At 41.5% G+C, this 22150-nt stretch overlaps 1 protein-coding gene across 1 annotated transcript in view; it reads right to left on the reverse strand.

Annotated features, from left to right (window-relative positions):
* The window catches only part of tnksa (tankyrase, TRF1-interacting ankyrin-related ADP-ribose polymerase a), a 115647-nt gene that overhangs the window by 6644 nt on the left and 86853 nt on the right, over positions 1-22150 (reverse strand). Inside the window, exons 15-25 of the mRNA XM_037116521.1 lie at positions 17469-17614; positions 17182-17347; positions 10493-10712; positions 7671-7780; positions 5617-5805; positions 4777-4857; positions 4496-4682; positions 4321-4400; positions 1714-1834; positions 970-1067; positions 32-106 (exon numbers count right to left, since the gene is read on the reverse strand). Coding sequence (XP_036972416.1) covers positions 32-106; positions 970-1067; positions 1714-1834; positions 4321-4400; positions 4496-4682; positions 4777-4857; positions 5617-5805; positions 7671-7780; positions 10493-10712; positions 17182-17347; positions 17469-17614 — 1473 coding nt within the window. The remainder of the gene's footprint in view (positions 1-31; positions 107-969; positions 1068-1713; positions 1835-4320; positions 4401-4495; positions 4683-4776; positions 4858-5616; positions 5806-7670; positions 7781-10492; positions 10713-17181; positions 17348-17468; positions 17615-22150) is intronic.

Here is a 22150-nt window from a genome sequence, read left to right on the forward strand (position 1 = left end):
GTGGGTGTGTGTGTGTGTATTTCATGCACACCTTAATGATGTTATACCGGCTGAAGACTCCACCCGCATTGCCGCCATCACGGTGCTCTCTGATGGTGCTCTGCAGCTGAGGAGAAGATAAACAAAGAACAATCAAAATGACGCACATATGCAAAGAAGGTCAGCGAGAAGGTTAAACTGTGTTGATAAAACAAAATGCAGCTTCCGTGTGTCACATGAATGTGATTTTTACTTTTTTTTTTTTTTTACCTCGGCACCCCGGGAATGTCCTCATATTCAGAAAAAAATGTGCAAGCGACATCCAGTGTCCACCTCAATTAACAAGTCAAAGGTAGAAACAGTCCAGAGGGACCTCACATCAGTCATTTTCAAGTTCTCCAGTAGAAATCACAGTTGAAACTACCTGTTTAAATGTCTGCTAACATCTGACAGATCCTCATTAATTTTAAAGCCATTCAGACTGATATCTGCTGTCTCTTTGAATTACTTCTTTCAAGAGAAATATAGTCAGTGGAGCAGTGCCGCTGATAAGGAGCTTCTTGTATAGAGTATTGTGTCCTTTGCCAGATGGCTGAAATTACCGATGATGGACACGCTCAGATTTAATATTAAGAACCCGCCTACGGAAATCATTCAATAATTTGACCAACCTGCAATAAAGTCACACAGATAATGAGGTGAAAAATTAGTGTGCTGTATCTGTGCTTGAGAAAAAAAAAAAAACAATCAGCACTAGCCAATTTCTTCTTGAGTCGGGCATTGTTAGTCTCGCTGCACTGCCAGCTTAACCATTATGTATTTGTTACTTCTATTCTGCAGTAGTATTTTGTTTTTATCCTAGTATTTTTTTTAACCCCCATTGTTTTCCTTCAGTATTTGTATACGCCAGAACACTGGAATAGTAGAGAAGTATTCTTTATCTCCTGTACAAATGGCAGCATTGACAGTAAAGTAGACTTCAATGCATACTTCCTCCTCCACAGACTGGAACTCCTTGTCGTCTGGTGCCAGGTCGATCAGCACTGTGCCCTGGCTGGAGCAGTGGAACGTCAGGTACGGGTTCCCACCTGCAAACACACATTGCAAAAGTGAATCAGGGACAAGATAAGTCAAACAAAGAGTGAATGCTGTGCTGACTTTTCACAGGAATTCACCTCTTTGTGTTTGCATCATTACGTTATCAGGTTAAAATGTTTTACTTTGTTAAAATGTGTGAGCATGAGAAACTACACCTACAGCTTGAAGGGACAAATTAACTCACTAACTAACTTTTATTTGACCCTTGCAGAAAAATTGTGCGTCCTTCCTGATGTCGAAACTCTGCATGAAGAGGATGCTGAGGGTCTGGTAGGATGACCTTTGCCCTCTGAGGGGCTCTAACTTGATAACCATGGCCAAGATCAATCATGCTGGTGCCAGTCTATTTTTGTTATCCATGCTTCAGTTACCAGCCCAACAAGTAACTGCTAAAAGTTTGAACTATTCCATAAAAAGACTGGCAACACATTTTCAAGAGCAACCTGTCAACAATAAAACCCTTCAACTTTCTCAAGAAATATTCACTCATTTACATTTTTGCAGATGGACTGACATGATATGTCACCAAAAGCTCATCAAGTACATCTAAAAACAAACATGTTGGCTAATATTATTTCTACATAACAACTGTGCACCATGTTATGTATGTGTGTGTGTGTGTGTGTGTTTCCTGACCTTGCTGGCCACCCAGCAGCCTCTCGATGCCCTTGATGAGTTTGTGTCTGTGACCATAGGCGTTGATGCCGATCTCTTTCAGCTCCTCGTGACCCATGTCTGCCAGCACATCCAGAGATATCTGCCCAAAACCACAATGAAGTCATGTGTCAGTCCTGCTCATGGCGGTGTCTGCTGCCAAAAGGATGTCGGTGAAATAACACTTGATGATCATTTTGTGCAGTAACGTTTCCTGCAGAACTTCTAATTTTGCACTTCGCACAAACATTTACAGTAAGGTCGCAGCAGAAGGTCAAGTGACAACCGGGCATCAAAACCACCACGGATCAATACTGAGTTCACTGATCTAAGACAAACTGAGGAGACAACAGGCTTGACAAATATTAATGAGAGAAAGAGGCAGCACGAGGAAAAGGTCAATGAATAAAAGGCAGTAATCAAGCCATTGATATGCAAATTGATGACAGTGTAGTTTGGCGAGTTTGTTCGGAGAGACCAGAGATGAGATCCACGCTGCAGGAAGAGATAACTGGGCTTTTCAAAAGCTAACCTTTACCTACTTTCCTGCGTGCTGCTGTGATCACGGCTACAGGTTTAAATCATCACTGCCTAAATACTCTGCTGGCAGATTTAATGAGACAGACAGCAGGCAGAGAGAGGCAAAACAAACTGAAAATGTGTCTGGAACAAAGTTAATACATTTAAAGAAAAATAAAAAAAGCCTGATTCATTTCAGACAGCAAAGAGATAGAAAAAAAAACTTGAGCTTATTACTTCTGCTGTCTGTATGATCTCTCTAGATCTCTCAGTCTACGTCACATCCAATTCTATGTGAGCATCCAAAAACTATTAAAATCGGCCTTATTCTCAGCATCAAGCTGCCATCTTACAATTTCATCACAGCAGTGAAAAAGGCAGCATCAGAACAATCCACACGGAACATCCAAATAAATAACGTCTAATCCCAAACGATCTATCAAAACTGTTTAATTCTTTCTATAATAATAATACAACTTAAGATACGATGCAATCGTGACATGTTGCCCAGACTGGGGCCAAGTTGCAAAGTTGCATTGTGGGTGATGTAGGCAACCTTTCAAAAACTGCCACTTACATTACCCACAATGCAACTCACCAACTGAGTGACATCAATTCAGGAATTTTGTCAGATCACACGCAGCCTCTTCCAGAGCCTGCAGTTTATTTTTCACATATGCAGCGGTACTCCTCAAGACCCGTAAACACACCTCAGCTTGTCAGAGTAATCTGTTAAGGAAGCCTGCATGTTTCAATAAAAATAATGTATCGCAAGAGGATGCGATATGTTGTGTACTGACGTTTTCTCACACCCCTAGAAATAAGAGCCAGTGCCTGTATTTTTAGTTAAACTGTTCCATTACCTTTATGTTGACAAAGGTTTTCCTCTGATCCTTTTCTACAACAACAAACAAGTCATCAGTAAGGCTTTACAGAGGGAACAGGGGGACTCACACAGTTAATACCAGTTTTAAACGATATTGTTATTTCTGCCTAAAGAGTAAAAATTATGGTGTATAGCAATCACATGTATGAAATGGACTGATGCTGAACCACTGTATATACCTCTGAGTCCTTCTTTGTGTTACTCTGAGATGAAAATGGACTCTTCCACAAACACCCAGCTGACTCTCACCTCCGTATCACTATTCCTCTGAATATTAATGACAGCTTGTTTCCCTTTAGGGGCACCGAGAATAAACATACACACACACAAACACTCTGCTCTGCCATCCATGTTTAGCCTTTTGCCCGCTGTCACCTTTCAATCGAACTTTCTATTCCTGTCAGTCTGTTTTCTCCTCTTTCTGTCAGCCGCCTGTCTCATTGTCTCCGCCTGTCTGTCCTTCTGTTTTCTCCATCTTTCTCCCTACGCCGCTGGTCTCTTCTCCTTCATTGTTCTCACACTCTGTCCATCTGTTTATTTCTTCTGTCTCTCTCTATTCTTGTTTTTGCTTGTGTGTTTCGACAAAAGAGGGAGATTCTACAGGCATGCTTGTGGCTCTGTGATGCTGCATTACAACATGTATCAACCAGGCTGAAATGTTCTGACAATCGCCCATCTTAGTTTAGCATGCTAGCATCCTAACATTCTGCAAGTTACAGCTCAGACTCATGGGAGCGTAATTAGTTTTGCAGGTATTAAACGTAGCCATAATGAGCCATAAAGTGTTGGACAAATTACATTTTTTTTTAAGATAAAAGATAAAAGATAAAAAAAAAGAGATCACCAGAGTTATTAGAGTTTATTCTTAGGGGAATGGGGATGTCTGAACCAATTTTTATGACAATCCATCTGTTGTGGATAAATTTCGGTCCGGACCAAAGTGGTAGACCAATAGAATGACATTAACATCCCTGGAGTCACGCCGCTAGAAGGGCAAAAAAACACTGATGTAAAATGGAACAAAAACAAAGAGGAGGACAGTGACCCCGAGAGATTTAAAAAAATATTTCATTTTCACTTTGAATCTCCTTCCAACTTTTCCCCCTCTCTCTCCAGTTCCTCACATATTTTGCTCTCATCACTTTTCTCCTCTTCCAGACACATTGAAAACAGTGTGTGAGTACCTGCTCCCTTTGGAAGATGTCTCTGAGGTGCTCCAGCCCCAGACTCTTCAGGAACTGGTTGATGGTCATGTCGAGCAGAGCTGTGGAGACACAGAGATGTCAGCTGTTAGACACATTCCAACGACATCTGTGACACCTTTGCAGCAGAAAGAACCAGCTTCTGATTTGTACGTACTTTCTCCTTCCTTTCTGTCGGATCCAGATGCTCCGTCTGCTGGTCCGGTGGCCCCACCCACACTGATGTCACCCAGGGGTGTGGAGAGGTTGTCTATGCTGCTGGCTGCGGACAGGCAGGACGGGGAGGGAGAGGGGGAGATGACCACGCCCCCTGTCGCACCTGTACTCACCACACTTGCGCTCACCTGAATGCGGAAAAGAGGAGATTTGGTTTAATCAAATTATCATCTGTTTATATCTGAACTCATCTGTACTTGTATCTAGTGTGTGGACGCTCACCACAGTGGCCTGGGGCTTTAAGCAGCTTGGCAGGGCATCTGGTGGCATGGCGTCAATCAGCAGTGCTCTGATGTCATCAGCCTGCCAGAGAAAGAGACAGACAGAATGATGACATGAACGCAGACATGCTGTTTATGTATTGTTACACACATTTCGTGTGGGGGCTGAAATCACAAGTATTTTCTCCTTTGTTGATAGTTGATAGCTTTGTGAAAGTCATTTACAACATTTGGTGGGAACTTATGGAGATACCAGCAGCTGAAGTGGTTAATAGTTATTTCCTTTACTCCGACTTTATCCCTGCTAGCCACCTTACTGTCTGACCCTCAGCCAAGTAAAACAAAAACATCAAGGCATCTTCTATCTCAGGTCACAGAACTGTTAAATTACAACATGTGAGAATAATCATTTTAAAGCCAGACTAACTGTGGCAACAAATGACAAAGTATAGATAATGCTACATGCAAAACATTTTTTTTTGGCAGTAGCAAAAATGATCTGTCTAATTGACAATAAATAATGATTAAAATATTTTTCTTAGCCAACCAGTTTTTTTTTTTGTTCTAATCCCTAAACCGTAGCAGGAGTGTTGGCTGACATCGCAAGTTGCAGCGACATACTGTGTGTTCAAGCTGCTGGATAGGAAGCCTCATTAGGGTGTAAAAAGTTTGGACTTACACTTCCGCCATCTTAATATCTGCAAACTGTCTTCATGATGCTCAACTGTCTGAACAGTTAATCAGGACCATGACAGATACTGCAATTTGCTGACTCATGACACTTCTAAGGCTCCCTAAAATAACTGTGAACACTGAAACGTCTCAAAGAAAGCCTTTGTACCGTTGCCAAGTCCAGGGGCGTCTGCCCCTCCTGGTTCTTCATGGTGGGATCGGCTCCATGGGCCAATAGCAGGGCACAGAGCTGAGTCCGCCCCTTCTGCGCCGCTTCATGGAGCGGTGTGAACGCCCACTTATCGGTGGCATTCACGCATGTGTTGTACTTAATCAACAGGGCGGCTATGTCCACGTGCTAGACAGAGGAGAGGAGGCAGAGGTGAGGAAGAGGAGGCGGGGGGTGATGACAGGCACAGAGAGAGTGAATGAGACAGAGGATAAAAGAGGAGAGATGTAAAGGAGTGCAGAGGAGAGAGATTAGGAATGAAGGAAGAGGAGGAAAAGAGACACAAGCGATAAAAGCAAATCCACAGGCGCGACTATGTGACGCCCGCTGATTGACTGATAGAAAAATCGTGATCAGAGAATATGTAATATGCGGGACTCTCTGGAACAGAACGCGTGTGAATTATTAACTCCATCACGATGTTGGTTTCCCTTTCCCTCTTTTCCTGTTCTCCCTCGTCTCCTGTCTCCACCTCTTGTCTTAGCGTCAAACACAATGTAGCTTGGTTTTGAGTACCAGTGGGGGGGGAGCGCTAAAATGTGTGTACGCAAGTGTGTCTCCATAACGCAGAGCTCATCCAATTTTCATCCGAACATGTGTTTCATGACTCTTTCAATAGCAAAATATTGTCTATACGGAAAAATGTGACGGAGAGAGAACCGAGGACTCAAGATGAAGGGATTACTACGAGCGCGTACTTCATGATCATAACTATCATTTCAATGGGAAAAATACTGTCTCGCATTACAAATAGAATGTTAAGTATCTGCAGGGATGAGAAAAGACAGAAGCTGCATTTTTTTCCCAATCCCCATTGGCATTAAAAAGACAGTTCAAAACAAGATCCAAAATGAATAGTTTTCCTCTTACCTGTAGTGCTGCTTATCCATCTGGATTGTTTTTGTGTGAGTAGCTGAGTTTGGGGGATATTGTAGAGACGTCTGTCTCCCAGATATAATAGAACTAGATGGCACTCGGCTTGCGGAGCTGGAGTGAGCCCAACACATTTCAAAAACCCAACAGCAGTGTCTCTTTCCACAAACCAACAGCCGCTTACTCAAGATAATTCACAGAATTCGTTGTGAGCAGTTTCATGAAGGAACTATTTTCTTTCTACTGAAGTAAACCCCCTGGACAAAAGGCTAGCTAAGAAAGCTAACTAAGCTGTCTTGAGTTACAAGACAGCTGAGGAGGACGCTAATGTAAATATCAGGCGCTGAAGATTTACATTCCCTTCTGTGTGGAGGGAAAACGTGAAACTGTTTACAAAAAGGAGTGTCGATTATCTTGAGTAACCAGGTCGTGATTTCTGGAAAGAGAGATTGATGTTGAGGTTTCATCATGCATCTTTTTGAGCTCTGAGTGCCATCATATTCCAGAGAAGGCCGGTAACTCCACACCTCAGTAACTCACACCAAAACAATCTAGATGTATAAGTAGCACTACAGGTAAGAATAAAAACATTATTTTTGATTTGGGATGAACTGTCCTTTTAAGATGGATGCATTTGGTTCCAATAAGAATTTATAAATGTGTCAAGAACAGTTTGCAAACTTAACACAGGAAAAATGAGGCACGATTCGCAGCTTTAGTTTGAAGGATAGTGCTTGAGAGTAGTGTAAAATGGCCACAATCAAATGTTCCTAGATGGTGTTTTTTTTCTAATTGCTCGTAAATCGTCTTGAACAAACAAGTATTCGATACAAATTATACCTTTCAATTAATAATTTACAAAGAAATGCACCAAATCTTCATTTCAAGCAGCTAGAACATGTGAGTGTTTGCATTTGTGCTTTTGAAATCAAAAAACAATGAATCGACTCTTCAAGACGCTGGATCACGCAAAACTGTGCCGGCACTACGTTGAAGAGTTCATATTTAACCAACATTCAAGTTTCATCCTAAAAACTATATACGATAAACAGATATCAGAGTAAGAGCGACATGAGAATGACTTGCGAACTGATCTCAGGTCTGCAGCTTGTGTGTCTTACCCCGTATGAAGCAGCATTGTGTAGCGGTATCAGCCCTCCTTTGTCCTGCGCGTTCACATCGGCTCCGTGTTCCAACAGATACTCTGCTACCTCCAAGTTGTTGTAGCCAGCTGGCGCGCGACGCGGGGGTTCAGGTCGTAATGGAAAACAAAGCAGGGCGGAAAATAAAAGATGACGGAGGAGAGATCGATGGAGAGAAAGAGGATGAACAAAAAGATAGTCAGGTAATAAGAGAGGAGGAAATAAAGAGAGAGGGACAGAAAGACATGTCAGCCTTCATCAGCTGCAGCGTGACAGCGTATAATCATCTTTTCCTTTTCACAAGCAGAGTACATGAAGGCAGAGGGTGCGTGGGAGTGTGTGTCTAAGTGGTCAGATCTTTGAAGAATCACAGACCTTCACAATGTTTTTCAGCAGTTCCTTAACTTTAAAAAGTGCCTGTCATGCCTCAAAACATTTTCTAATTAAAATGTTCCTAATTCATCGTACGGGCGCTCGCCCGCTCATGTCGAAAAAAACCCCCAAAACACTGAGGATGATTACATGGAGAAAACACCGGAGGCACAACATGAAGCAGTCTGAGAGAAAAGCAAAGGCATTCAACCATGACGACACCGGTTCAATACCTGATTCGTGACAACAGGTTTTTTTTTCTGCTGTGAGGCGATTTGTTTAACGATGAGGACTCGATGCTTTACCCTCACCTGACCTCACAGGTAATCTCTACGTTATTCATGTCAGAGTTTGAGCTCATCAGTTTATGAGAGTCTTGATAAGCATGAGGATAAAAAATAAATATTGACCCTGCAATTTGAGGCGAGGTTTGAAGGGATTTGTGCACGGTGTTTACGCCCGTGAGCTGCTGTTTCTCTCCTCTTATCTCCGAAGCTGATGTTATCACGGCTGCAGACCTGAATAAATACACGAGTCTGTGTTTGCAGCTGCAGTATCTCTGCCATCTCTGCAACTTCATGAAGTTTGTAAAGGATCCAAGGTTGTTACATTATATCGTAACTGCTAGTTTAATATATATGATAAACTGTGATAAAAATGCTCTTGGTAATTTATGATAAATACTGATATTTGCAGTTATTATTTGCTTTTTACCAGCCCAATACCCCCTAAACCTCCAGCATTTCGTCTGGCTGGCTGGACATGTACAACGATAGAAAAAAGGCTGAAACTTCCCAATGTGGCGATGAGCTGGAAGGCACAACATTTTTTTACAACTTAATTACATTAACTCAGAGCACGCCATCTTTCCCCACTCCCCGTCTACTCACGGCTGAGTCATCTCTCATTCACAAGAAATTACAATACTTGATGACTTTTTTTTTGTTTTTTTTTTTTGCCCCAGACAGAAAATTAGCTGCACGTCTGGAGCTTATTCAAAAAGGCTGCTGCCCTTCTTAACAACGGGTAGGAGAAGAGAACATCTGGCTCCCTTTGGAATTGATTTGAACATCCTGCAGATAACTGTGAAGGCGCCGTCTGTTATATTCTGTTATATGTATCTCCCAGTTATATTTTAGACATTCCACTCTGAGCAACAACTCAATTAGAGTTGCTGAGCGTATATCTGACTATGTCAACACTGTTTTTATTATAATTTATTCTGTTCCATTTTTGAATATATTCTTTTAATGTTATTACTATTCCTACTGTGTTACATCTATTGGTTTTTTTTTGTAAAACTGAAGTTATTTATCATTATAATTAACTGCCTCCAAGTAAAAGTGTGTTACTTGAACACACACTCATAACTTAACTATTCATAGAGAACCAATAAGCTACTTTGTTCATGAAACTTGTGCTCACAGGCTCTTTTACGATATCCACTTTTACAGCAAAATTAGCTTGTATACTGAATGCTGTTATCTATCTTCTTCATCTGGGTAAACCCACTTAAAATAGTTTAAATACATTTTAATTGCCGGGAGAAGATTTTAACATGTGTTTTAATCTGAAACAATATGAATCAGACAGTTTTTTTCCCAGAGTTGATGATGGGAGCAGCTAAGGAGTGAGACATGTCTGTTGAGAGCTGCACATGTGGCATGGTGATTAGGCAGCTGACAAGGCGTAGTGCCACAGAAGTCACAGTGGTTCATTTCTCAGCATCTTTAATTAAGTTTGTCTTTCAAACTCAGTGCCAATTGAACGATCTGCCTGATCTGAGGACAAGAGGGCCACAATTAACGCATCCACCCGGGTGTTGTGTTTTCATCAGAGCTGGGAGCTGGAGATGATAAACACTTGGGACTTGACTTGGGCGTGAATACCGATTTTACCTGTTCATATTTTAAAAAAAAAGAGCTGGATGTTGGTGTGTGTTCATAGGTTTTTTTTGTCCAGTGTGAAAGTGGTATCGGTCAACGATTGCATAACCTTGTCCGGTGGCGATATTTAAGATCTCATATTTACTGACCTGTGAACCAAGTGTGGTTTCAGACCAGCCAACTGAGTGACACTAAGCTTTACGCTCAATGATAACTGTTCTGAAAAATGTTGTCCCGGCCTGCCTGTCTCTCACCAAAGTGTTTCTGTCCTCCAGACGTTAGCTGTCTGGATCGCGTTCATTGCCTCGTTCTTGGCACTGCGCTGAGCCAATATCCCAGGAGGTCGGCTGTTTCTGGGAAAGCTGCGGCTAGTGTGATTGGCACCAGCAGATAGAACAAGTCCAAAGTCGCTTAAATCCCACAAACTTCAGCCAAACAGTAACTAAAAACCTCTAGCTTTATCCTTGGTTTTAGTGTGTGTGCAAAGAATTCATTGGGGTGTGTGCTGAAAACGACATGTGAATGTGTGCATGTGTGCGTTACCTGCGAGGTGCAGTGGAGTTGAGTTGCGTCCCTGTGTATCCCGACAGTTGATGTTGTCGGGGCTACATAACTTCTGCACCCGGGCCAGGCAGCCTTTTTTAGCAGCGTCCAGCAGCGCGGCGTCTCCTCTCAGCAGGTCCTGGATGTCGGTGTCCCCGTCCTTCACCAGGTCCAGAGGCGTGTTCCCGTCTCGGTTCTTCTTGGTGGGGTCCGCCCCGTGCTGGAGGAGAAAAATGTGAGGAAATGGTGAAAAAAATGTTGATTAGAATTTCCCTAAACCAAAGGTGATGTCTTCAAATGTCTTGGTTGTCCACAACCCAAAGATATTCAGTTTATTGTCACAAGAGGAGTAGAAAACAAAAAAATTTCAAATTTGAGAAGCTTCAGAGAATTTTGAATCCCACATCCACAAACATTGACATATGTTTAAGAGAATGTTTGTCCACCATGTGCACATTTATCCTTAAGGTAAATCGTGTTTATAAATCGAAATGCAGAGCTTAAACCATCTTAACAGAGACTCGATTTAATGACTCAATGTTGGCCCACAACTTGATTTTTACAAAATATCAGCCCTCGAAATCCCTTATCGTTTAAAGCCCCGCAGGAAGCGTTCCACTCAGACGCACGAAGAAACGATGACAAGTGACGAGTGGGAAGTGGATGAAGGTAATTCACCGGAGAGAAGAAGAGAGGGAGAGACGAAAGGGAGGTGAGGACAGGACAGTCAGTGAAGTGGAAAACACCACATACCCTGGAGACGGGGGGAGGGGGGGAGCAGACATTTTCATCGCTCAACTGTCTCCTAGGTTACGGTTTAACTTGTCATTTCATTGTAGGTTCTGAAATCCACTCATTAAAATTTGATGTTGTGGGACCACTCCCCTGAGTATCCACTGCTGCTGGCCTGAAAATGTCCATAACACGTCTCTCATGGCTTTATTGCTTTTCCCAAAGTTTTTTTTTTTTTTTTTACACTATGCATGTTATGATTTTCCTGCCCTACTTCGACATTTCTATTATCTTCTTGCTGCTGATGTAATCACATTCTCGCTGTAATTTATTCTCTATCTAGGAAAATTAGAATAGAGACCCATATAAATTATAACTGGGACATTTCCATACAAGTAAAAGCGGGTTTTACTGGATTCAGTCTATATTTAGTTCACGACACTTTGTAGTGTAGTGAAACACTTTGGAGCCTGTAAACTCTCTCTGGTGAACAGTCGTCTGGTTCGTATGAGGTAACGCATTTTACAGTTTTGATCCATTTATAAACACAGTAATGAGTCTGCCAGTATGCTAGCAGCTCTGTGTAGCTGTACTTGAGCACAGTGGTGCTTAGATCTAATTAAGTGTCATTTCCAACATGCAGATTCTAAGGAGGTGAAGCTTTTGCCAGGTTTGCTTTCTTATATTAGCATGTTAGAATGTGAAAATGTGTTAATTGGCAGCAAATTAGCACTAGAGTCAAGCTGAGGCTGATATGTACTTTATAAGGCCACAACTAACAGATACTTTCATCGGCAGTAAATCTGTTGATTTTTTTCTCAATGTATCAAATAGTTTAGACTATAGAATGTCAGAAAAATGTAGAAAAATCAACCCTTGTTTCCAAAAGCCCAAGATGACCTTTTCAATTGGTTTGTTCTATTCTATTTCACATGAGCAGTTCTGCCCTTGGGGTCATCCAGGGTTCACAGAACCAGGGTTATATCTGTAACCCTCATTTTTTTGTTTACAATCCAACCCAAAGATATTAATTTTACTTTCAAAGTTGTGTGAGGAAAATGGAGGCTCGAAATGAGAGAATTTTAACTTTCTCAAAGAATTACTCTAACTGGTGTATTTTGTCATACAGTTATTGAAGAAGTTGAAAGCTGGACCTGATTGTGGTGCTGGATGAAAAGTTAAAGCTGCTCTAAGTTATATATTTGTATTAATATAAGTGTTAAACCGATCTATATTCCAACAGTCAGTAACCTGTGTCCAAGAGAAGGGAGGGGTTTGTTAACTGCAAAACAGACTGGAAGGGTTACACTTCAACTTTAGGGAAACATCTAATGTTGGAACTAAATTTTAATGATAAACCTTCCCACAGATGTTGAGATATTTCTCTAAGAACTGAAAATGTAAGTCTGCTTCTAACGCTGGAGGAAGAATCAGGCATCAAAAATGTGGAGCAATGACCAACTACCGTACATGGCTAGAACCCCAAGCAGAGCTAGAAACTAGAAAGATACTTGAATAAGCTTAAATCTCATCAACAGAAACGCTAATGCAAAATGATTTCACACTGTTTGACTGAAAGTTGGTCTCCTGCAAGCAGATAACACATCCAGCCAGAGATCAGAAGTCATGCGAGCTCACACATTTCTAACAAGTGCTAACAAGATAGGTTGTTCTGTAATCCCAGAGAACTTCACAATGTTCTCGCACTCTCATAAAGAATGATAATACACGTTTTGTACGTCTCACAAGATCTCCTGCAGAGTATCAGAGTACTGGAAGCGAGTGCAGCAGTTTTGTTTCGGGCACAAATCCAACACAGAAAAGGGACAATAGAAAGTTGACAGCAAATAGAGGAGACAAAGGAATTCTGGAATAGTTTATTCAAAAAGGGAGAACAGTTAGAACCTGAGGCCGTGGCAGATTAACACCAGAGTGTGGGAACACTTTGTTATTTTGTGTGCATGCGAGTGTTATAAAGGGGAAATGAGGGCGCTGTCATGTGTACGCAGGAATCACAAACACAAGCTTCAAATCTGACTGAAATTTGCAAGGATTTTCCAACCAGAGTGGAAAAATGCCAAACCTTCCCACCACCTTGAGCAATCGATCATCTGCCTGCGTTTCTAACTTCTGCCTCAGGACCTCTTATGGCAACCATCAGATAAGTGAGAGGCTGGCCTGAGGGGAGCTGCTGTATCACTGAACTCCAGGACTGTTTGGAGAGCACCGACTGGGATTTATCTGCACATGAGGCCGCACATACTGACAGTGTGGAACATGCTTCATGTGCTGCCGCGTATGTTACAACAGAGCTAATGACAGGGGGAACAGCCGCCAAGGTTTGCTGAATGAAACAAAAAAAAACGCTTTGCACTCAAAGGTAAGTCCATCATTGATGTTACACTAAACGAGGATGAACAATCGCTTGTGATAAAACCCCCATGAAGATAACAGAGCCTTTTGTTGGATGAACACAAACAAAGCTGCTGGGGCAGATGGTGTTCTTGGACACGCGCTGAAGTCCTGAGCTGACCGGGCTTCATGAGCATCGTTAACATCTCACCGAGTGAAGTTACCAACAACAGAAGCAAATTAAAAACAAAAACCAAAAGAAAAAGTATTAAGGGACACTTGTTGTGCTTTTTAAGTTTTGTCCTTTCCTTCAGTGTTCATGTATGTTACTGTGCATGTAAAAGAAAAAGAACTAAGTCTGTGCAAACAGAAGCTCCACTCTCCCACAGACAACACTGCTCCTGAAACGCCTCGTCAGTAGGCGTCAGTTTGTGATCACACTACGTCACCATGTCACAAATACAACACATATCTACTCACACATTTTATGCCTAGAAGCTAGTTTGGCTAGTTTTTGCTCCGTTGTTGTTAGCGATGCTGGCTCAGGCATATGTGATCTGACGAATCAGGGCTGATTGGGTACTCAGGAGGGTGGCCTTAAAGAGACAGGAGCTAAAACAGGGCATTTCATACAGAGGGGGTATACAGAGATGCAGCACTGGACAGTACGAGAATGTGTTCATTAATTATCTGTAATCTTATGCCGACACAAGTGACCAATAGTCCTCCCCCTCATAATCACACAGTGATTTAAGAAGAGAAACCCTCTTTTCCAGAGTTTGGATCAATATTAATTTGCAATCAGGTCAACATACTATATACCAGAAAACCAGTAGTCACTTGTAAAAGAGATCCATGAAACCAATGGGGCTAACATGGTTAAATAAAGGTAAATCAATAACATAAAACACTAATGTTCTGTGTGAATTAGCCTCCATAAACTCATTAATTTGGTGCTCAAAGCACTATAGTGAACCTGCAGACCAGACTCACGTCAGGGTTGGAAACAGTCCTCTTCATCTGTGACCCCAAACACCAGAGCACCACCCAGTACTGGGTTTTGTTATTTTTACTTCACAAATGACATCAACAATTATCAACTAGTTTTAATTCAAGTCACCGGATCTCATCTTCCTGAAGGCTTGCTCCAGGAAATCACTTCTGCGACCCAAACAAAGCCAGTGCATGTTTGTACCTGGGTTCCTCTGTACAGCTGCACAGTCAGACTAAGAAACGGCTTTTTCCCCAGAGCCGTCACTTTCCTTCACACTGCCCTCCCCCCCAACCAAAGCCCCAAACCACAACTGTCATCCCAGCAGCTCCACCACACCACCACCACTACATCCGCACACACTCAGTGCACCATCGCACTTTTACTTTGGTACTACTAAGCCTGACCTTGTCAATCTCACCATCTCACAGACCATGAGCAATATTCTTCTGCCTCTCACTATCCTCATACAAGCCTTGTTTGGAAGCCTTTTAAGTCTTTACCACATTCTGTGTTTGTAAGTATATAGAATAGTGTTATGCGCTTGTTTCATTTTCTTCAGTGCATCTGGTAGAGATTGCTCCAAACCTGATCTCACTGTGCAACAACAGTGAAGGAATTTTAATTCTAAGTCTCGAAGCAACACATTATCCCTGCAGCGGATGTGTGCCTGCCTCGCCGCGTGCATTCATGTGCATGAACTGAACAGTGTTGATCTAATAATAATTTATGCCGCGCCATATGGCAACAACACAGCGGTGATGGAGCCTTGTCTGGAGGTGATTATGATAGGAACAACAAAATCACATTCAGCTGTGAAACTGCGACATTTCACAGGACTCATTTAGACTACGAGACGTGACAACCAGGTATCACACTGCAGATATTTTCAGCCCTGTAGTCTGATTGGGTCAGTTTATCCCCGAGAGCATGACACGTTATAACTTCTATTGCGTCTGATGAGCCAATTTCAGGACTCTTAACGACTTTGATCTCTACTGTTGATTTGTACAAACCGAGCAGCAAACAATATTCACACAGAGCATTAAACGGCAGGGCAGTTTTCTGAGACTGAGAAATGTCTTGTCATGTCTTGTAAATACTTTCCTCTTAAGCTCTAAGTACAGGAGGGTAAGAGGGGTTAGGGTTAAAGCCAGATCAAGAAAATGGCTGCAGTATCCCAATATTTGAATCCTGCAGACTTCAACGTACCCTTAAGTCTGGCATGGTATCTACATCAGCATGCTAATGTTAGCAGATGTGGCTGGTGTGGTGTTTAATGCCAAACAGACAACAGAAATAATACATGTGATATACTCGATTGTCTCTAGACACTTCCCTAGTGTGGTGTAGAAACTGCTCCTTTAGAAGGAGATATTATCAAGCATGCAACTAACAGTTAATATCTTCAACAAGCTTAATCCTGGAGGCGTTAATGCCATAGGTCGCGTCTGTCCACAGCAAATTTACCATACTGCTAAGCTTGGCCAATATCCAAAATCGCAATACGGTGACATGACATGACAGATGACATATAGCCTCATTTAAATCCCTTGGCTCACCATTCTTTTTAAATATCCCAAATATTGCCATATGAGCTGGCCTGCATGTCTGTATGTTAAAGCACTCCATGCATACTGCTACATCAGGCCAATATTCTTCTGCCAGGCCGGTCTCATTCTGATCTTGTCATGTATCAATGCATGTAGTGTGAGCTGTCACAACACCAATTTGCGCAATTTTCTTTTCAAAATAAAATCCCTAAGAAGCCATACCAGCTGTTTGATATTGGGAAACATATTGCAAATTAATCTAATACTGGCCCAAGCCTACATACTACAGGATCCATCAGCCTCATATCTTTTTTTTAAAAAATGTATGACTTTATGCTCAAGGACCTCTGTCTTTATTGACAGTGTTGTTATACACCACCATTGACTCCTCACTCCTGCTGTTCAGAGTCACAAATGATCAACCACTGCTTCAGTTTGGAATCTCAGTATTACCAACTTCTTTTTCATGTTAGATCAATTCACGCCGAATTCTGGAACCTTGAGACCGAATTTTGGTGTGAATTCACTTAAATATTAATACGATTCTTCTCAGGCTAAAGCTCAGTCTTTCATCTTTTCAGCAGTGTTTGACATTTCACAATATACCTTACAACACAGCAAAAGGCATTTCCGGCAATCGGCTAGGCTAAAATCAAAGCCTACCTATTATTAAACACACCACGTTTTTACTCTCATTTTGAACAATAGTGTCTGCAGATTTACTTCATACCGGATATGTAATGATTCATTTAGGTCAGGCCAGGCGGAGATGATCTCTTATGACAACACTCTTCTAGTTTTCATGATCGATTCATTGTTCAGTCAATAAAGCATTGGAAAATACTAGACAAACATGCCCAGAGAACCCAGAATACCCTCCCTTTACTTCCACCGTCTTTGATTTAGGCTGATAAGAGGGGTCTTTATTTATCTGAAGAGCTGCCTCATGCAGCATTAGTCTGATTTCCAAGGTAGTGACTACCGCTGAGTTTTACCAAGACTTGATTGCTACTGAGGTGGCCCAAGTTTTAACATGAATTTAATGTAAATGCATGTCTTACCTTGAGCAGCAGTTTGCAGATCTCGTATTTGCCCTTGGCAGCGGCTTCATGGAGCGGCGTGAACTTCCACAAGTCGGCAACGTTGACTGAGGCACCATGTCTGACCAGCAGCTCGGCCACCTCGTAGTGACCATACGAACAGGCGTTATGGAGGGGGACCAGACCGCTGTCATGGCAAAAACAAACGGTTATTTCTAGGTTATCACGCGAACAAAAGATGGACCAAAATCTGTCTGTAAATGTTTAATTTTATGTTAGTCACAATTCAAACAACTTAAGTGTCACACCCTTTGTCCTTGGCATGGACGTCGGCCCCGTGGTGCAGCAGGTACTCCACCACAGACACTCTGTTGTAGCCAGCAGCAAAGTGAAGGGGGGTGGAGTGTCGTCCCTCCAGGTCTCTACAATTCACATTCTGAGCCGTGCACAACGACTGGAGAGAGACGGAGAAACGGACAAAGAGGGGGGACGAAAGTGAATTTTTGTCTTCAAATTAAAGAGCTGTGAAGAAATGAATCTATTCTCCACGGCTGGTAACCAATCACGTAGCGATTGCAATCAATATTTATTTTCATTATCGTTCTTCTTATTTAGATTCAAACCCTTTCTTTGGAGAAGGATTTGATTTAAAAGTTTTTCATCAAAGGCGTTTTTCATCCAGAACAATGAGTTTTCTTTTTAATGTTCAAATGCAGTAACAGCATTTTCTTACTGAAGACGGATGATGAATCGTTGTAAATAATCAAAATCTCAACACTGAGAGAACAACAAAAAAAGCAGCTGTTGGGGAAACTGGACGCATCATCTTTCTCTGATAATTGGATAAAATCACTGAAAGTAATTTACATATAAATATGAACAGGGGACATTTCTTTGTTCTGCCTCGAATATTTCAGGTGTAGTCTTAGAAACAATTCATAGTTTAAATAATTCAGTCTTTCAAACACTAGGAGCAGCTTGAAGTATCTTAACAACATCGCCCTCAGAGTAGGAAGCTCGATTGCTGGGATAATGTTACGCTGCAGTTTCTTAGGTTGCAAGTCTTTGAAACATCTCTGACAAATTATAATTTCACCACTTCCTGACTGAGCAGCAAGTGAAGAGATGACGGATAGTTAAAATCTGGGGGGATATCAGCTAATATTTCACAGTAAAACATAAAAACATACTTGATAGCTGTAAGCATTAAACCACTTCCTGGTAAACATGTTTCACTTTCAGGCTTAAATTGAAGTGTCCAAGATGTGCGTTAATGTGCGTTGATACTTCAGAATTAATTTACGCCTTTCCTACTTTAACATTAACGTTAGCAAGGAAGAGGTGGAATGCTGGTGTTGGTCCTTGTCTTGCAGAAGCTAACGGGTTATAAATTATGTGTTTTTTAACCACCAATCAAAATTAACTGACAGTTCTCCAGATTTTCAGGTAACAATTAGTCAGATTCCTTTCTTTTACAGAACCTGCTGTACGTTAGTGGAGCTTGCCAGTGTTTTGAAGAAAATGACTGCCGCACGAAAATGCTCTATTGCATTCAAACTTTGAACAGCCATTGGACTTAATTTTCTTCTGCCATGACGTTTACATTTGTTGTTCTAATTCAAATGTCTCTACAGCTACTGGATGGATTGACATGAGGTTGGACACAGCCACATTATAGTCACCTTTGTGAGTCCTTAACTTTTAATTTACTGCAATCACTGGGTGAAAACTTTAATTTGTCTGATACTTTAGTTAAGAACAATTACTTCCGAAGCAGATAACATTCCCATCAGCCTCAGCTGCATTTTGTATCAAATGCTAATCAGCAAATTTAGCATTTAGCCTGAAGCACCTTTATGCCAAAGTACAGGGTCACAGAACTTCTTGCATTGCTAGTATAAATACTTTGTCTTGTTCAGCTGATGAAATTTGAATGCACTTTTGTGAGTGTAAGCTGCTAAAGTAGGATTTATATAACCAGCAGAAACATCTGGTGAAGGCGAGATATTCTGTAACACCCTTAACTCTTAAGTTTACATCATCCTTTCGACTTCCTAAAAACACAGTTAACAAACTACATTAGTATCAAACCAGACAAGCGGCACTTCTGAGAGAGCAGCAACAGCAAGACGGATAAACACAAACAGAGAAAAGAGTAACATTGTTCCTCTGCCCACCCATCATGATTTATGATGAAAAATATGTCTGTGAAATGAAATATGTGGGGTGGTTTTAGGAAGCTGCGGCAACAATACTGAAGTTATTAACTGAAGTTGAGAAAGATAATGCAGTTCTGCTGAACTGAGGCCGACACCCGCTGCCCTGCTGCTCACAGAAAATAACCGCGCTACTTTTCTTTTATTTCACACCCAATTACACCTGGGATCACACGTAAGAGGACAAACGGTGGGGAATTTAGTTTAAAGTTTACTTCCACTCTCCAGGATGCTGTTTTTTCACAGGAAATGCAATCAAACATCCTGCTGGTAGACTTGTTCCTCAGTCTTAAGCCATTATCCTTCACTGCAGCTGCAGAGCACCTTCTGCGGATTAAAGCTGTGTTTCGAGGAATATAAATAAAATTAAGTGGTTGGTTTTGATTAAAGCTGGCGGGTATGATTAAAAGTGTAGACATTAGGCTTCACACAGAAGGCTATGGCGACTTTTTGGTAAGGTCAGGATGACATGGGGTCATTTATGAATCAATTCCAGTTTGTTCCGGAGCGTCTGAGTGTTTGTTTCTAAGACATTTATATCAATATGAGCTGACATGACAAGTACACTCTGTCTGCTTGGATAACTTCCCTTCAGAGAGAGCAAAGAGGACTCCGTATTGAGCAGTAATATCAGAAATAACCAATGTGGAGCTGCGTCATATAGTCAATAAATCTTTTAGTTGATTGAAAGAAAATTGATTGATTGTTTTTTGTAAAGCAAATGAAGTCAGAAAATTTGCTGGTTCAAGCTTCTCGAACGTACGACACTACAAGGAAGGTAATAAACTACAAAACTCTATGCTATGCTACGATACGTTACGATCTTATTGGTCTTTGCCCACTCCGAAAGGACGCATCTGGCTCCTTGGCTGCTAAATGCGCCACAGTGTTCTCCAGCTAGACACTAACTGTGTCTGCTGTTTTGAACAGGTAGTGTGCAGTAGGCTTTAAGAGCTTCCTAATGCAGCACACAATGACAAAATGAGTATGAATGGGAATGACATTCATGTAACTCATGATACGATACTATCAGGATAAAGATAATGTCAAGATACAGTGATTCTGCTTGTCTTGAACCATCATCACCAACATCTGTAAAAAAAAAAAAAAAAAAAAGGCAAAAAGGATTGCTGCATCTTGGTTTCAGAGAGTCTGACAACTGAGTCAAAGCGTAGCTGCGAGCATTAGACCCATTTTCAAAAAAGTGTATTGATAGTGTATCATAGGATTAAGCGATATCATCATATCGATATTCTGTCACGCCCCTAAAAATGAGAGTGATGAAATAAAACAATAAAGTTGCATCTCTGACAGTTGAACGATGAGCTGAAACTCTGAAGAGCTCCATAAAGGTGAAAGAGGCTGATAATTCTCTGTAGACTGGTAGCTACGAGCGACCCCACTCACATTATCACAGTGTCATTAAACACAACCTTATTATAAAATGATAGATTATAGCTGCTATGTCTCATGGGATTTTTTTTTTTTTCTTAGTGTTATCTGATACAGTAAATGCAGCTGCAGCTTCTGTACTGTAGGACAAGAAATACTTGAGCACATCACTTAGTAATTTAATGCTTTGAATGATGTAGAAAATGTTCCTGAGAGACACAGTCTGTCTTTCTTTGACCCGTCGTCTTGGGCGACTGTCTGTCCAACAGTTCAGCCTGAACCTACCCAACATGTGAACAGATGACAGGAACCAGCCACGAAACAGTGCTAAGGCCTTTTTGTTCTTAAAATGTCAATCAGCAGCTGAGCCAGAAAAGTCCCTGTACGTGTGCATGTGCGTGTGCGTGTGCATGCGCGTGTGTGTCAGGTAACAAGAGACTGACAGAAAGCCAGACCAGAGCTCATCGTCTGTTCTGCCTCGATCCCCTGCCAACCTGCCAAGGCATCACGCTTCACACACTGACAGACCCTCTTCATCTCGATAACCCCATTACTGTCTGTCTCCGCGGGTAAAGACACAGATTTTCACTTGACACCAAATACTACTGTCAAATACTTTAGCGAATCTTCCCGGTCCTGACATTTGGTGGGTGGATTTTATCCGAGGCATAATACAGTGCATCATGAGCGCCTACATTTCTAACACGAGTGGGCCCGGTGCAAATCAAACTGCTAACAGTGGCGGTTCAAAGAGCTTGTTTTTTTTTGTTTTGTTTTTTTTTCCCGAATTTGGCCTTTAACAGGAAGAAATGTTTGCAGTGTTGCTGCAATCAATGTGAACAACAATACAAAGGCATGAAGAGAAAACATCTGATATCTACCTGACATTTGACAAAAATGGCTTTGACCAGGACGCCGTAAGAGCAACAGAACGGTGAAAAGGTCAGAACATTTCGTCCTGTTTTTGTTTAAAAATAAAGGGTCTGGACTACTTGAGCTACATTCTCATAAGACCCTGTCCAATTTACCAACACAATCACCAGAGTAAATGTTGGAAATGTACTTTTTTGCAGACTATGGATTTGTTGTAACTTTATGTACCTTTATTTTGCAACTTTACATTTTTTAAGGTTAAATTTTCAATGTGTGCCTAAGCTCTGGTTAGGTTTAGGCTCAAAACCCACTTGGTTAGGGTTAAGAGAAGATGATGTTTCGGCTTAAACACCTGTTTAGGATCACCAAAAACATGGCTGGAAATCTTCCTGGGTTCTCATTAAAAAGATCCAGTGGCTAACGCTAACAAATGTCAAAAACAGTCAATGTCAATATGACACTGTTGGCCTATGACGTGCAAATGTGAAGGTATCAGTGGTTTACAAAAA

The sequence above is a fragment of the Acanthopagrus latus genome, chromosome 12 (genome assembly GCF_904848185.1).
Source record: "Acanthopagrus latus isolate v.2019 chromosome 12, fAcaLat1.1, whole genome shotgun sequence".
In the NCBI taxonomy this organism is placed as follows: Eukaryota; Metazoa; Chordata; class Actinopteri; order Spariformes; family Sparidae; genus Acanthopagrus; species Acanthopagrus latus.